This window comes from Rhea americana, unplaced genomic scaffold (genome assembly GCF_003343005.1).
Source record: "Rhea americana isolate MKP2758 unplaced genomic scaffold, rheAme1 scaffold_146, whole genome shotgun sequence".
In the NCBI taxonomy this organism is placed as follows: Eukaryota; Metazoa; Chordata; class Aves; order Rheiformes; family Rheidae; genus Rhea; species Rhea americana.
In genome coordinates, this window is record NW_028185550.1 from 623,410 (window position 1) to 639,724 (window position 16,315).

Here is a 16,315-nt window from a genome sequence, read left to right on the forward strand (position 1 = left end):
TATGAGAAGAAGCTTGTAGGTGCTTCCACATCTTGGTGTGAGGCATTTGCTGTGCATAGAGATGGTGTCTGTGCCAGCCTGCTCGCCTGCAGCCACTCTGCAGTGTTCCTGGGAGTCTTCTGAAGTGATCRTGCTGCTCGGTACCTTCCTCTGCCATAACCCCCATACTGCCAAGGCTGTTGCCCTTTTGGGTAGGTGTCATGCTGGTGTCCTCCTGTCACTGATACTCAGTGATTGCAAATCCTGTTACTCAAAGATCTTCTTCCACTGAGCTTTGTGGCTTTCTAGGTAAATGTTGTAGTGATTATGAGTTGCAGTTTAGTAAAGAGTTGATAGAAGCATTCTCTCCAAATCTCGTTTTAGATGATGTCCTATCACTTTGGAATAGCTCATCGTTAAACTGGAATAATTTTCTTTCTTTCTAATTGCAGAATCATCTCTTGAGTTAATCTTCAAGAATATACATGCTGCTATTCACAAATCTCTTATTTTGGTCCACTTTGTTTCTGCTTACAGCAATACCGGAGACCCCAGTCAAGGTCTTTTGGAGCTATGTTGAACAAACACAGGAGAGCATATGATCTCTGCCCCAGTAAGGAATAATACAAGTCAAAGACTGAAGGTTCCTGCTCACTTCAGACAAAGTTAAAATATCACTTGCGCCTATTTACTAGGCCTTCCAGAAAATGCAGGAAAAAAACAGGCCTGAAATAAATATGAAAAATTAAGTCCAAACAGAAAAAGTTCTAAACTACCAGAAAGTGAAAACAAAAGAGATTTTTAAAGCGAAAGATGATGCCATCCTGGTTTCTGCATTTGCAAATCACTTCTATTGTGAGTTTGATTCACGGGGTGCAGCCAAGCTCAGCAGCGCAGGATGGGCACAACAGGAATTTGCCATGAGAATYTGTCCAAAGATGATGTCATTCCCAGCCGTGGTGTAGGGAAAGGACAGTTGCATAAAAGGGCTGCAAGCCCTTAGCGGTGAGGATGACTCACCCCATTTTAGACGTATTCAAAATGAAAACTGTCATGAGATCAAATAAAACAARTTTCCTGTAATAAAAATTATGCTTTACTTGAAGGCCCCAGAACAACAAGGTGTTCGAGTTCATTTCTCTGGTTAAGCACTGTAGATGGTAAAGTCAACACAAAGGTCAAGATATTTAATAAAGAGCCAGTCTGTAGGTCTTATTCTGTAGCTTTTATTTCCATTAATAGGAGGAACATAAAAAATACTGACAGAACAGAAACTCTTTTACACTGTACAGCACCCTTCGTTCTCGGAGATCTGGGGGGAATTTACATGTTGTATCTGTACAGCAACAGAAACATGTAGTTCCTGGAACATAAACATATGGGACTCTGAACAGTGAAAGTAAAAGGGAAATATTTGGTTAGGACAAATGCCTCCTCTTACAAAAACAGCTCTGTGAGCTTTAATGGCAAGATCTCAAAACTGCTGAAAAACTTGGATTCTCAGCACCCGTTACAATTTTTGAGCAGAAATTACCACCCAAAAGTATGTTTGAAAAATCTCTGCATAAATGCGTAAAACCCTCTGCTGCTAGTGGATGGGATTTGAATTTTTCAAGTCACTGCAACATATACATTAAACTGTATCATTATTTTGGTCTTTGCCTCTACATGAGGCCTGCTAAACCTACAGATGGAATTGAGAATCATCTCAGTTTAAAATCAATTGTGATGCAAATTCTAATGCGTAGGCTCCTCCTGTGGGCTGCTGTTGTATTTCAGCTTCCTTTCTACCTGCTCACTGCCTGTCATTGGCTTTGTGGTAGCGCTTAGGAGCCTCAGTCGTGGAAGACACCACGTGAAGTCACAACAAAGCAGTTATCCTTGCCTTGAGGATCCTGCAGTATCTTGCTCTCCTTATTTGCATTTAATTTTGGTGTTTCCTCCTCCTGATCTAAAGTTGGGCTGAACGCTTGTGATCACCGGTGTTATCTACTGCAGTTAGATGTGCACAGCACCTTGCACCTGAGTCCAAGGAGATCTTTCTTTCGCCCGTTCCAGTAATACTGTCTTTTTGGATGATATCTTTATATAGACATTAGAAGAAATCAAACATCAACTTCACTCTTSTGAATAAAAGCAGTGTCTGTCTTGCTTAGATACGTGAGCCCTAGATTATGGTTATGCACAAACTGTATCCTAAGAGGTAATGGAGGCTGCAAGCTGGCAAGACAACATCTCACTGTATGAAACAGTACAGTAGTATATTGCTGGATGATTATAAAAGATAACTTTGGAAAGTTAGTGTTCAGGTTTGCTGCTACTTAGCACATGAACAAGAGCTTCTTTCTGTTCAGCTACCTTCAATTTTTTTTCTTCTTTTGTGTATTTCCTTCCCATAGAGACACGAGGGCTCTAAAGTTTGATGTTTCCTAGTTTTGCTGAAGAACACTTTGAGAGTCTCATGGAAGCACACCAGAGTGATAAAGACAGCTTTGAATGTATAGAGCAATCACCCAGAGCTAATTAGTTTGCAGTTTTAAGGGATAATCAAATGCTGGGTTCTTATAAGAGACCAGGTGTGTACCATAATGCTCACTGGGAGGCTTTCTACATGCCTTACACAGACATACAGACAATACAATAGTGGAAATGAGAAAGAGTCCACTTGCTGCAGACAGAGCAGCAAAGACAGACTTGTAGCTGGGCTTTGTTTTAAATCTGGTGCATGGATTACCTGAAATTTCCTGACTTGCTGTCTGACTTGATCCTGCTTTGTTTAAAGCATTCACGCAAATGTGATAAGTGGTGTATGGTAATAGATTATACAGTGTGTACTGCCTTGCTGTAAAATAGATATTGTCCAGGACAATCTGCCTCTCTTCATTGCCTTGGGCATGAAGCATCAATTGGTAGGTATGAACAACTGAATTTGGGGCRCACCAGTGTATTTGCGCAGAGCTGTCTGTAACTTCGGACACATCTCTGAGTCTTGGTGGATCTGGAACCTCATCTTCTCTCGAAATGCCAGGACATAAACACTGGGATGCACTCTGAAGCTCACTGCATGGCTTTTGAAGGTGTCTGCAAGGATTGTAGTCACAGGAGGTGTACATTGGTTGCACTGGGGTTTCTGTCGTCTGATCATCATAGTCATAATCATCTACATAGTGTATCAGTGCTCTGGTGAAGACAGGATCCAACTGAGCATTGGTCTTTGTTGAGTTCAGSTGTGGTACATTTGTCCGTGCTGTACCTTCCTCAGTGCTGGTAGCAAAGGAGTGAATATAATGGTTGGTGGTATCTGGGTTTCCTGTTACTCTAGTAGAATAATCGCTAGTAGGCTGCTTAAAGAGTCCTTCCTGGGGAAACTCAGTGTTGCTTGTTGTGAACTCTTTCTGCTCTKTTTCACCTTTACTCATGAAGTTATAACCTGAGGACTGACTATAGAGCTCTCCGAGAAAACCTGGGGAGGTAGTTACTGACGTGAAGGAAGGAGGATTGCTCATAGTTTTGGAAACTGCCTCCTCCTCGTTGGAGGGACTGTTGACCTTTGTGAGGATCTGCTCAGTTGGGTTTGCTGCAGTTGTGCCTGTTATATTCCTCTGAATTAGGAAGCTGCTGAAAGTGTGTTTGGGTAGTGAAGCAGAGCCTGTTGTTGATGCCACTACAGTAGTGGGAGCAGAGTCTGTTGTTGATGCCACGGTAGTGGCATCATAACTGGTGATGCTGAAAGCGACGTCTTCAGAAGGGGTTGTGTTTGAATCTGGCAGTGTGATGTTTCTTTCAGATTGGCATTTATCGTAGAGCTCTAGCAATGAAAAAGATGTTGAAGGGCTGTCCCAGTCTTCTCGAGATGTGTTGCAGAAAGTGTCTGATGCCCTGTAGAGAGGACAAGTTAGAATAGACAAGTCCTACAAGAGCATTTTGGACTCCTGTAAGGTTGCTTGGAATGGCATCGGGAACTTCCTGTCCAAAAGTAGTCTTTGCATTACAGAAAACATGAAACCTGGACCAAAGCTAGGTAGTACTGATGATACTCCTGTGCTTGACAGATGACCTTCCGTAGCACTCTGATCTTAGCTGACGGGCTGTTTGTTTTTTGTAAGGTGCAGGAGTATCTTTTGCCTGAGAGGAAGCATCCTTTGGTACAAGGACTGTGAACTTTTGTAACAGTACTGGGGATTAAGGCAGCTTGTCTTAAAGGATCAGACTCTAATGCTACACTGAGAGGGGACTGCATAGAAAGAAGTTTAACAGGGTCCCCCAGATCCTTAAGCCATGCTGGTTCAAGCGGCTGGAGCTCTGCTGACACTGTATATGCTTTCAAATGACTGAGTTCAGGTTTGTTCTTGACTCGGGCTTTACATGTTTTCAGGAGAATTTAAATGTTATGCCCATCCTGATGAGAGACAATCTAATTTTAATAACCTGATTCCCTGCTCTTTCCGCTGTATCTGACATATCTTCTTGGTGGCCTTTCAAAAGGAAGAGAGATCATATACAAGCAAAGTATTTCTTTTAACTACATGCTTGTAATTAGTCTGCAGAAATATTGTAAAGTGTAGGAAAAAAAATGGTGAGAAATGGTACTATTTGAAGGGGTTTTGCTGACTGCCTGTGCTAATTTAGCCTTTGGGAATGAGAGAGCAAGGAAGAAATTATTTGAAATGCTAAAGTGCTTGCAGTCTTCCAGTTCCTGCTTCCATGCTGGCCATGAAGGCCACCTAGCCAGCTGATGTCTTCACCTCTGAACTGAAAGGGAGAAAAAATAAACTATTCTCGCTTTAGGTAGAATCCATAGCTAATAACGCTTTTCAGTGTTCTACATGTGCCCATCACATTTGTCCATTTCAAGTATAATTTAGCCATGTTCCTAAAGGGGATCTTATTTTGCATTTCTACCTCTTGTGGAAGAGAAGACCAGATAAAGAATCTGAATAATCTGGAAGTGAATGTTTTGTCCCCAAACAGCTTGCAGCAGTAAGTTGTGACTGAAGAGTATTACTTACATCTCCTTTAACTCACTTACTTTTGCAGCACAACTTTCTTGGGCTTGGAGAGCAGCCAGGAGAGCTCACAGTTGCATGACAGGGGATTTCCATGCAAGTTGATGATGATGCTATCCGATGAACTGATATTCCAAGGACTAAAGGAACTCAGGTTACAGCTGCAAGATGACAAATACAGTAATTAGCCAGTGCCGGGCTAACTTCCAAGGGCTGGAGTGTGCTTAGTATCCCCATGTGTGTRAGACACAATGCAGTCTTCCCTGTTCCCTTGGAAATTAACACCACTGTGCTGCATTTTAAAGTCCAGGCTAATACCTGCATACCTCTCTAATTTGCACAGTGCATGTTTAGCTGTATGCTAAAGCATAACAAGGGCATAGTAAGAGGAGAACACCTTTAGGGACAGCAGCTGGGAAGGGAAAGGACCTAGCATTTGGCAAGGGGGTTCTGTGAAAGATGGGCTCCTCTCAGCCACCTTTTATTCAGCCCCACTTTTATTTTATACAGTGTCCTTTTTCAACTTTTCTCTAGCTTCTTTCTCACACTGCTTCTAATGGTTTGACTTTCTCTATGCCAGTCATTCTCTTTATGTGAATTGCTTCTCTCATCAGCTACTATAGTCAAATGGCTAAAATAAGAGGGTCTCGCTTGCCTGCTCCCAGGCAGCATTTTGCTGTGAGGCAATGGCAGCTTTTCATGGGGGTGAACAAAAAAAGAAAACAACTCACTTCTGGAATGAGAGATGGCTCAGATGAGGAGCATTCTCAAACATCTCTGTCCTCACGAAACCCAGCGAGTGGGAGTCTTGACAGTTCAGCTCTTTGAGATGAGGCATGGACTTGAAAAAGTCAGTATCGAGGCTTTTTAATCGTGACATCTTTGTTAGGTGAAATGATCTGAGGCTGAGCAAGTCTCTGGTCCACTCTAGTTGAACTGAAGCATAAAAGGGTTTGTAAGTGTTCCATAAGTACAGCAGTGCTGTGGATTTCTGCCTAGAAATAAGTAGACTGAACTATATTGGTCCACTGACAAATATTACTGAGATACGGCCAAGTAGCACACGTAAGAATGGAACCCTCTCCTTGCAAAGCATGCTGAATTTATTAGTGACTTAATGGGAACTGTGGCTAGGGAACTGTCAGAGTTTTAAATTTATAGAGATATAGAATATCTCTGTGGTCTCTTGCAGCTATTCTCTGTGGTAAAGAGATAGAACAAAATGCACAGTATCAATACACCAGACTATAAATACCTGTGCAGTTGCATTCTTGTAATATTGCCTAAAGGCCTGGTCATGACATCTTAGAGAGGGGAGAAGARAAGAAGGAAAGATAAAGGGAAGATTAGTAAAGCTGATCGTAGATATCATAGAATGGTAAGGTTGTAAGGGACCTCTGGAGATCATCTAGTCCAACCCTGAGCATAGCCCATACRTGGAGTGAACCCACGACCTTGGCATTAGCAGCACCATGCTCTAACCAACTGAGCTAAACCTATATGGAAGAGCTTTCCTAAAACATGAGATCAAACAAATGAGGATTTCTCCACTCAGAGAAGAGGTGGATGAGGAGAGATTATAGAAGTCTACAAAGTTCTGAATGGTGGGAGAAAGACAGCTAATTTCCTATTTCTTGTAAGACAGAAAAAAAGGGATGAGGGATGTGAAACTATGAAGGAACAGCTCTTACACAATAGTGCCTTTTCATGCCATAACTAAATTGTGGAACTGACTGTCACAACAGGGATTAGACAAATTCATGGGGGAAAATTACTGATACCTCTGCTAAGTGTGAGTTGAGGTGACCCTCTAGCTTGGAAAGTCTCTAAGCTGCTGGTTACTGGAATCAAGGGACATATGGGAAAAATCCATCTATGCTTCATCTCTCTTCCTTGCACCCTCTCCATGAAGTGCCACTGTTAGGTGCTCTTGCAAAAAGGACGCTGCACAAGGGGGACCTCTGCTCCAACCCAGTGTGGTGGTTCTTGTGCCAGTGCCAAGAAATAGCCATCAGTGAAACCTCATAGGACCCTTGGGAGACAAGAATCATTTTTATGAGTAAAACTCGTAAGAAATGTGACAAAGAAAAGATGAGACACCTTTAGATAAGGTGTCCACCATCTTGCATGGCTGAGATGGTGGTCTGGGAGGCAGGAGAATGGGCAGCAAGTCTTGGCTCTGTCTAAGGCTGAGAGCAGCGGGGCAAGGCATTCAGCATCTCTCTGTCTTAGCACCACAGTTACAAATGGAGCAGAGACAAACAAAAGAAAGATTTGGCTGTAAATTGCTCAGGGCAGGGATTGTCTCACTGTATGGAAGTACTTGGCCAGTTGTGGTTGAGGAAGAAAAAAACCTCCCTGCGCTACTTCAGTACAATGGTATAAAGCAGAGTTTAACTCTGGGGATGGGCAAAGACAGATTTCAGCAATGTTTCTGAACGGATATTAATTCCCTCCTGTGTTTCCCAAAGCTAATCTCAAGGCTGACAGCTGGATGGCTATCGGTAGCAGACAGAGCAGTGAGGATGGAGATGGGGGCTGTGATGGGGTGAATATGCAGTCCTGTTTTGGTGCTGCCGGCTCTCAGCCCTTCTCCCCTTGTGGAGGCTGGGCTATGTGAGGGTTTCTCCCCAGTGGTTACAAGACTTGCTGGAGAGGGTGTTGGACTCTCCGAGCAGCAGCGGATGTGGCTGCCACTGTCCCAGCTAGTGTTTGCTTGCAGCTTTCAGTGCAAGATCCACCCCTCCCCCCAGGATGAGGGAGTGAGGGGCACTAGGTGGGACAGCGGCAGGCATCCCAGAGCTCAGCYAGGATGAGAACCACTGTCCCGGCAAGGCATCTGCTCCCCGCAGCCTCACCAGGGCCCGTGTTTACAGCGGGAAATCTGGAGACTTACTTTTCTCAAGAAAGGTCCCACTCAGATCAAGCATGTTGATGGTGTTTTCAGGCCTGTTCCTGGTCTCATGGGGAGATGTGCTGATGGCAAAAGCAGACTCACTAATTCCTTTGCTGTCATCCTGCCCAAGAAGAGTTGCTGAGAGGTTCAGGAACTGCAGCCGAGGGTAACAGGAAAAAGCCAGTGGCTGAATTTCAATCAGTGGATTTCCAGCCAGGGACAACCATCTCAAGTTAGGCAGGGAAGAGGTGTGGCATGACGGCACAGATGACAGCTTATTAAAGCTTAAGTCCAGGGAATGAAGACTGCCAAGGATTTCTGATCCCCATCTAACTGCTTGGAGATGGTTCTGTCTTAGTAAGAGGGTGCGCAGCTGTGGGAGGTTTGCTATCTCTGTGCTGTTCACTTCTTTTAAGAGGTTGTTGCTGAGATCCAAGGTCTCCAGGACCTCTGGCAGACAGGCAGGGAAAGCTGTCAGGCTGCTGTTGGTCAGCTGCAGGGTGATCCAGGTGTTGTTCTTCCGATCCTCGCAGGACATGCCTGTGAGGTTAACGTTCTCCCAAGAGTCTTCCTGAGCCAGCTGGAAAACAGTGGTGATGTCCCTGGATGCTACAGTTTCTGCTCTGCTCACTGGGCCTGATGCTATGTTCCCCACCAGCAGAGAGAGGATGAGGAAGAGCAGAAACATCGTGCTGCTGCAAAGCGGCTCCCAGTTAACTTGCAAGATCTGTTTGGTTTTTGTTTCAGCGAGAGAAAAACAAAACATCAGCATTAAGAGCTAAATTAAAATCCCTCCAGGCAGCTACAAGCTRTTTAAAAGTAAAATATTTATAAGTGCTTTCCTGTTACATCTAGACAACAGAAGTGATAATGTAGTTCAGCCTAAGTAAACATGAGCTCTTTGGGACAGAAGTATCGTTTGATCCTATTTTAAGTGTATACATGAGTTTTGATCCAGCAAGCAACCAAGTTACGTCACATGCCTGGTGTGTACCCCCAGTTCCAGTCTGGCAATGAGCACTGCATCTCCCAGAACAGAAGCAGCACAGGAGGTGGGCTCTTCGTCTCGCTGCTCGCGCTGCCTCTGTACTGCCCAGCGGTATGAGGCAGTATCAGTGCTACTCCGGGATACAACTACCAGCTGGTACTAGACAAACTGCAGAAGAAGGGTAATATTATTCAGAAACCACTGCTCTCACTGCAGTATTATAGGATTTTGTGTTTATACATGATTGGATATTTGCTCCGTACAAGGCTGCTCTGCTGCACAATGTCCAGTTTGTCCGTCTCACTAAGATGAGTTGTCTAATGGGGCAGGCAAGAGGGCTAAGGTCAGGTGTGATCAGGGCAAGGAGTTTTTTTTCTGTGAGGCTGACTGTATAATGCAAATGTTTGGATTTAGAGGCAGGGGAAGATTGTCAAACACGAAACTAAAGGATGTAGGAGCCCAAATTTGGCTGAGTTGCAGTGGGGCCGGCAGGTAAAAGTGCTTTTCCTCTATTAGGAAGGGCTTTCCTTCCCCCCCTAGCCTAAGTCAGCCGTGCATCAAAAGCCCTGGGGCACGTCTGGGCTCTGCCGGTACAGCTCTGYCCAGTTCTGACTGACAGCCACGATGGCAAGTAGCTGTATGGGATGTGCGGGCAAGGTTGCTTCCTTGCATCTCTTAGCCCCTAAGGCTCCTCTGAAGTTTCCCCTCTTCTTCTCCTCTTGACTCACTCTCAGGTCCCCTGGAGCCTGCCCTGGAGCCTAGTGGTAGCAAGGCTAGGACCTTGCTGCAGGCAGGTGCCTCAAATGTGATGATCACTTAAATTCCGGGGGAAACAGGGTATTTAAAATACAGCTTCTGAACCACATTTCACTCAAAGTGGTCAGAAATTGAGACTATGCTCCTGGATCGGGGCCAAAGGCCTAGTACCAAGAAGTAGGTTACTCAGTGTTACAATTCCTTATRTGCACCTTCCTCCTCCCATCCCAGCTTTGTCCTTCCAAACATTGTAGCCCCCAAAATGCTTGTCCTGGATCCTCTGTGAGATGCGCAGTGAGGCTTAGTTGTTATTTGCCCTCTGTGCCACTTCCTCCAAAACTGGCCTTTGCCATTCCCTGTGCAGACCGAGGAAGACATTTATCCCTTACCTTCTCTAGAAGGTAGGGTCTCTTTGGCCAGGGCCTGGAGAATTTCGTGCCCTCTGTAGGAGGGTGTGATGGTGAGCACACACTGCAATGGGATGTCTTGCTACAGCTCCTTCTCTCTTTGCTTAAAGCAATTTCAGGGGTAGCTCCAGCCCTCTCTTATCTACCCAGCCTTCCTCTGTCTCTTCCCTTCTGATCTATGCATGCGAGGTCTCATTCTACGTAGTGGTGAGAGCCCTCAGTTTTCTTCTTGTAGTTGTCAGGAGAAATGGAGGACCTTTGCACCTTGGAGGAGTTGCTCAGCTCCTTGCAAGACCTGGCTCTTAATTTAATGTCTCCACTTATCTGAACAGAGACAAGAACGGTAATTTTTTCCTTACGAGGGCTAGTCACAGCAGACTTTTCTGGGGGGATAAGCTGTAACCGCTCCTTTCCACAACACATCCAGAGTCGAACAAGTGCCTCTTTTCCTGCTGTGCTGTCCGACTGATGTTCAGGTGGACAGCGTGGCCTTGTCCACTGCTTCCTTTTTGCATTCTGCTTTTTATAAGGGGCATGAACTGTCTCAATCTACAGACTACGTTCAGTTGCCTGTATGATCCTGTGCTCCACAGCAGATGGAGTGTCTCCATCTTTAACAGACCTATCCTTGAAACATCCCTGAGAGACAGAGCTTTTATATTTATATTGTATTATTATATTTAAAACACATTGCTCAAAAAGCAAGAAGAAACTTACAGCTAGGTTTTAAAAATACTGGAGTGACTAAAGATACAAATAAGTATTTTTGAAAAATCCATGAGACCCTTAAGCACCAGAGAAAAGTATATGTGTTTCTCTGGGATTTTTGGAAATGTAGGCACCTGAAGGCCCATTAAAAAAAAAAAAAAAGGTACTAAATGATTTCTCCAAGGCTGTGCAGGTAATCTGTGCAGGAGGAGGAATTATCTCAAGTGTCCGAAGACCTAAGTTAGTGTTTTCACTAACTGACTGAGCCTAACTGCTCTCAAGGCATCATAATGATCATTCCTCATTCAAAAATATGTATCAGAGTGTGTGTGTGTGTAGGGGGGAATTGGAGCTCCATRCTGCATAAAATGCCTCAGACTTGTTATTCATCGTATTCAGCTCTTCRTGCTGTTCCATACTACTTGTTTTTCCCTGAATGGTGCCCGCTGTTGCCTAGATCATCACCTGCTGCTCCCATCCCTGCTCTGAGGCAGGGACCAGCAGAGCCGTGTGTTTTGGTTGCCTGTGTCCTTCTCATGAAATGGAGCCATGCAAGGGCCGGGCGGCCCCAGGGCCCGGCAGCCCCCGGAGCTGCTGGAGCCCCCCTACACGGCACGTGGCSGTGAGAAGAGGGGAGGAGCGGGACTGCTGGAAGCTGGTCTTAGATTCAGTCCTAGTCCCTTGCTCTAAACCGCGTCCGCTTGCACATACCTGTCTGGGAGCGCCGACGCCTCGTGCCTCCGCTCTGAGCAGCTCCRACGGGCTGCCCTTGGTTTTATGTGCTCCGGTGACTCAGCCGAGGCGTGCAGAATGTCTCCATTCGGTTCCCGGCTTTCTCGGCTGGTGGCTCTGCCCACAAGCAGAGGCGAGGTTTGTTCAAGGCCTGCTCCCCCRCGCGTAGCTTCCCCCTGCCTGGAGGGGGGTGGCTCCAGCCAGCTTTCTGYGCTCCCGCAGCCCCGACAGCAGCGGCGGCGGCGAGGCTGGGAGGGCTCGTGCTTCCCAACGCCCACTCCACAGGCAGGGCTGCTCCCCTCTCCTCATTGAAGGAGAGGAGGGAAAGGGAAGGGATCAGYGTCTCTCACCCCGACTCTTGAGGGGGGAGGCAGGGGAGAGGRGATACTGCGTTTCTTCCCTGACAGGTCACGAGGGTGTAGAGCTAAGGCTCTGTCTGCTGACATGGGCTTTGATAACTCTCTAGACGCCAATAAAAGGTTGGCTTCAAGTGTTTACGTTTCTCTGTAATAGTTTTGTGCTTGGGAGTAAGTGCTGGAAATGCTCACCCAGGACTTTTAGCAGGAACAGTCCCTCTAAGGAGGCCCTCAGGGAATAGCAGAAGCAAAGCTCTCACCGGCCACTCCTGCAGAGAGGAGTTTGCTCAGCTGATCGTGTGTCACAGCACGTCTGATGGGCTTCAGCGGCCTCTCCTGCTCCCCCAGGAGTGTCTGTGCGTGCGATCTGTTCTCAGCTCTGCTTCTGCCATCCTGCGCGGCTTGGAGCAATTCCCTGCCTGCTCCTTCTCATCTTTTGTTGGCTGCATAAGACTGACGAGGTGAAACGCTTCCCACCAAGGGACATGCTGGGAGCTCCAGGCATTAACTGCTATTCAAGTAGTAACTAGGTAGGTAAAAAGCTGAGAGCAAAACCCAGAAGTGGAAAAGTATGACTTTACGGAGACTGCTCCGAAGGAGAAACAACAGCATGGATGTTCAGTCACTACCCCAAGCCAACTGATTACTAAAGTTGCCGAGGAGAACATTGGTCAGTGCTTTTTTTGTTTGTCGGAACAAAACAGATCTATGACAYGAAGGCGAAAAAGACCTGTACACCACGGCGATAAAGGTCTTGCTTTCCCCAGCCCTTGAGACTACATGCACACTGACCTTATCTATTGACCGTGTCATTCGTTATCTGTGTGGAGAAGGAGCCTTGAAAAACACCAGAACACCCACAGAACAAGATACGGTCTTTCAGTAGGACTCTCTGGAGCCATCGCGGTTGCCTCTGAGGTTGGCCGAGAGGTACGTGTTGTTCCCTTGTGGAATGGCTCTCAGGCAAGACAAATAGTTTCCTAAATGAGGGCCTAATCCTGCAGATTAACCCTGGCGGAACGGCTCCCAGGGCTGCGCTTGGGGAAGCGTGCCGGCTGGCCGTAGGTTTACTGCCAGGAAGCCTCGGAGCGCTGCACGCTGAATGCTGAGTTCACCGCTCAAATCCGAGCAGATTAGAAAGTTCTGAAGAATTTGCTGCAAGCGTGGATGGAAGGAACGTTTAGCCCAAGCCCCGCTGGTGGAAACCCTGCCTTCCCTTCACCTTTGCAATCCTCTTAGCTGCAAATCCCTTTCAGGAAGGTTGCCTTGGGCTATTAAGTACCCGTGTTGTGTTTGCAATTCCTAGCTTSGTATTTACACACAGTGAATTTTTAATGAGAAAATGAGTGGGTTATTTATCATCTTTAAGCTCTTAAAARAACCGCTCTGTGAAGCCCTGTGAGCCAAATTCTGCCTCACACTTAATGTGTTCTGCTGTACTGAATTCCTTATGGAGGTTTAGACAAACAGTCCCATAAGACTGGAAAAGTAGTCTGGCAGTGAGCAACTGGCCCCTTCATTTTAATGGAGGTGGAAGTGAGGTGGAAGTGAGGAGCCTTTTCCCAGAGGGGCTTGATTCCGAAGGAAATAGAGCATGCCTTACAAGAGGTAGAGCACTCTTGGAAAGTGGGGTTCTGTTATATTTATTTTCTACTTTTTTTTCTGCATTTTGAGGCATTGTATTTTCCTAGACTGTGGTATGGCCCTTTACCTAGCTGCAAACTCCAGTCATTTGGAATGTTACCRTGATGGTACCTCTTCAATAGCAGATTCAGTGTGATACTGGTGAAGGTTTCCCAGAGCAGGCACTAGCTCCCTCCCACCGTTCTTTTTTTTTTTTTTTTTTTGAAATCACATAAGGATCCAGTAGGAGCAGGCAGCACATTCCCCTCTGCCTGTCAGTCTGGCTTGTTCTCATGTCTCTGTGTTTGTTCAAATTATTACTCTCCTTTTTCTACTTCTTGAAGGGTTTCGGTGGTAACCTGCAGGAAGATTTAGTAAAGGCAGGTGTTTTTGTCAGTCTTTTTCTGCATGGGTGATATATGTAGTACCAAGAGCTAAACCAGACGCTGCCTTCCCAGGGCTGATTCAGTGCTGCACAAAACCCCTCTTACTGCAGGAGCAGGAATGCTAGGGATGAGCCCTGCATTCCTTAATGACACCAAGATAAGCAGAAATATGGGGCGAGCAGAAGGTGAGGATGGTACCAGGCTGTAAAGTACAAGAGATGAATGTTTCTCATTGGCTGTGATCCATGTCTTAGATTTTCCAAGTGATGGTTAAGAAGGAAAATATCCTGAGAAATGCGGAGAATAGCTTTAAAGCAAATGAAAGAAAAAAGTATTTACACGTCACTCCACGGAGCAAGCATGAGCAAGACATTTTTCTACAGTGAACAAGGAGGCAAGGGGAGAGAACGCAGGAACAAGATTATTTAGCCATGGGGTGTGTGTTGTCTGCTGTAGCAATGCATTGTGAACAAGCAGTGAAATCCCCCATGGAATTTTTTGGGAGTAGGAGCAGACGGCAGCCCTCTGACACTCGAAACATTTTACCCTGACCTGATTCTGGGTTAATTAAGCACAGAATAAAAAATACAGTGCCAAGATAGTAGTTTCTTAAAGATTTTTTTTCCGTCTAAACTACATTTGTGTCTAGGATTTTGTCTCAGCTTTTCAAAAATGCCTCTCTTCCCTTAGGAGACTCTCTCATTTCAGGGCAGATGCCCTACCTTCACTCGCTCTTTTAAGTCTCTGTTCCATATCTGGCACTGTGCAAATAGTAACTCAATTACTAAAGASTACTTATTCATAAATCTGGAAGTATGAACAAGCAGGAGCCAAGTTTGATCAGGTTATTACAGGAATAAAGGAGGGTGTGGTATCCCATGCACGTAGAGGGGAAGGACTGGAGTCTGGCCAGGATGTGCTCAGTGGCATGCAGTGGGATGAAGGATTACTGGATGCTGGAGCTGGCCCAGAGCAGGGCCAGTGCAGATGCACAAGCCGGCCGGGACAGAGCTGCTCCCAGGAGCTGCCACTATCCAGCAGTTGCTGTAGCAGTCTGGAATTATAGGGGTGCAGCAGTACCTTGGCTTGCATCTTCCCCCTTTCAACTTCTCCGTGGGCTGCTTGGACAAGAAACAGTGCTAAGGTCACTGCCCCCATGGTCAGTAAAGCTGTGGAAAACATCAAACAAACCAGCGTGCTCCCAGGGCCCTTAAATTGCTGGGACTGGCCGTGCAAGATGACTTCTCCTTTGTTGCACTGATCCTAGCCCAGAGGGTTTGATGTCTTGAAAGTAGCTCTCAGATGAGGGCTGAGACTGCTGAATCACTTTGCTTTTGATGAAAGTGTGACCTCATGCAGCATCAGAGCTGGGGGGGTAAAAAAAAAAAAAAAAAAAGAGATGCCTTTCCTAAGTGCTCCCTACCTCTCTTGAAAGCCTTGCAAGGTCAGTGGAGCAAGGGGAAAATAGCTGATGAGCTAAAGAAACATAGAGACAGGACAGTGCACCAAGAGCAGCAAGGGATCATTCCATTAAAGGTAAGATGGCAAAAGTTAGCCCTTACATGCCAGTAGGTTTCTGGATGAGTTGGCAGAGGTCCTCCTTCGACAGTAGCAGGAAAYCTTTACTTGAAATGCAGTGACACATTAGAATGAGATGGAGGGAGGGCCAGGAAAGAAAACTGAACGTTTTTGTGGTTTTTCTGGAATCCTAGGCCAGATAACCTTGACTCAAGTAGGTGTGTTTGCTTAGCAGTAAAATGAGAGGCATACTGTGCTAATGAGATGCACATTCCAAGTTCCCATGTCCCTGCATTCTTGTATTCAGGTCATTTGGACACTAAGTGGCAACTACAGCTCTTCCCTGCAACAGTTTTGTGATGAGCCCCGCACTGCAAATGGCAAGCAGGAGACTGTGCTTCGAGGTGAACAATTCAAGGTAGCCTGTAGTTCCCAAATGAGGGGCCCTAACACAGGCAGGGCCACAGTCTGGACTGGAATTCATTAGCAGAAGTGGAGGCCGAGTCTGGAAGAGGGGCTCTCTGTGGAGGAAGACCTCTTGGTGCCAACTAAGATGGGCCTTCAGCTCTCCCACAACATCCTTAGGCAGATTTTAAACATTGTGAGTGTCTTTGGACTATTTGTTACAGGTGGTACTCGTGCTCTGAGGAAAGTACTTGGCCTGTAGCAAGCAAGTGAGAAGAGGGCAAGTCCTTCACTGAAGAAAACAGGATGCTTCCTCTGTCCGTATGTAAAAGTACCAGGGAGAGGGAAGTATAATGCACTAGTAAGCAGGTTATATCTGCCGTTCCTTTTGCAATTCATTTACAAAATACAAAGCTGAATTTTATTTAATTTGCCACAATTTGGGAGTAATTCCACTGCAGCCTACTGACAGGCACTGGAGTAACAGCAGAGGACATGACAGAAGGATCAGGCCTATCCAGTCCAACTGACATCTGGGAATTATGCAGTGGTATC

General features: G+C 45.9%; 1 protein-coding gene and 1 long non-coding RNA gene across 3 annotated transcripts in view; one reads left to right on the forward strand and one right to left on the reverse strand.

The window, feature by feature from the left end:
• Positions 1-16,315, forward strand: part of LOC146599118 (uncharacterized) — a 50,955-nt gene that overhangs the window by 9,393 nt on the left and 25,247 nt on the right. The window lies entirely within an intron of this gene.
• Positions 1,205-11,587, reverse strand: LRRN4 (leucine rich repeat neuronal 4). The gene is made up of 5 exons (XM_085299163.1): positions 11,452-11,587; positions 7,882-8,608; positions 5,717-5,921; positions 5,009-5,146; positions 1,205-3,858 (listed from the first exon to the last, which is right to left on the reverse strand). The coding sequence occupies exons 2-5, from the start codon at positions 8,567-8,569 to the stop codon at positions 2,499-2,501; spliced, it is 2,391 nt and encodes a 796-aa protein (XP_085155289.1). The 5' UTR covers positions 8,570-8,608; positions 11,452-11,587; the 3' UTR covers positions 1,205-2,498.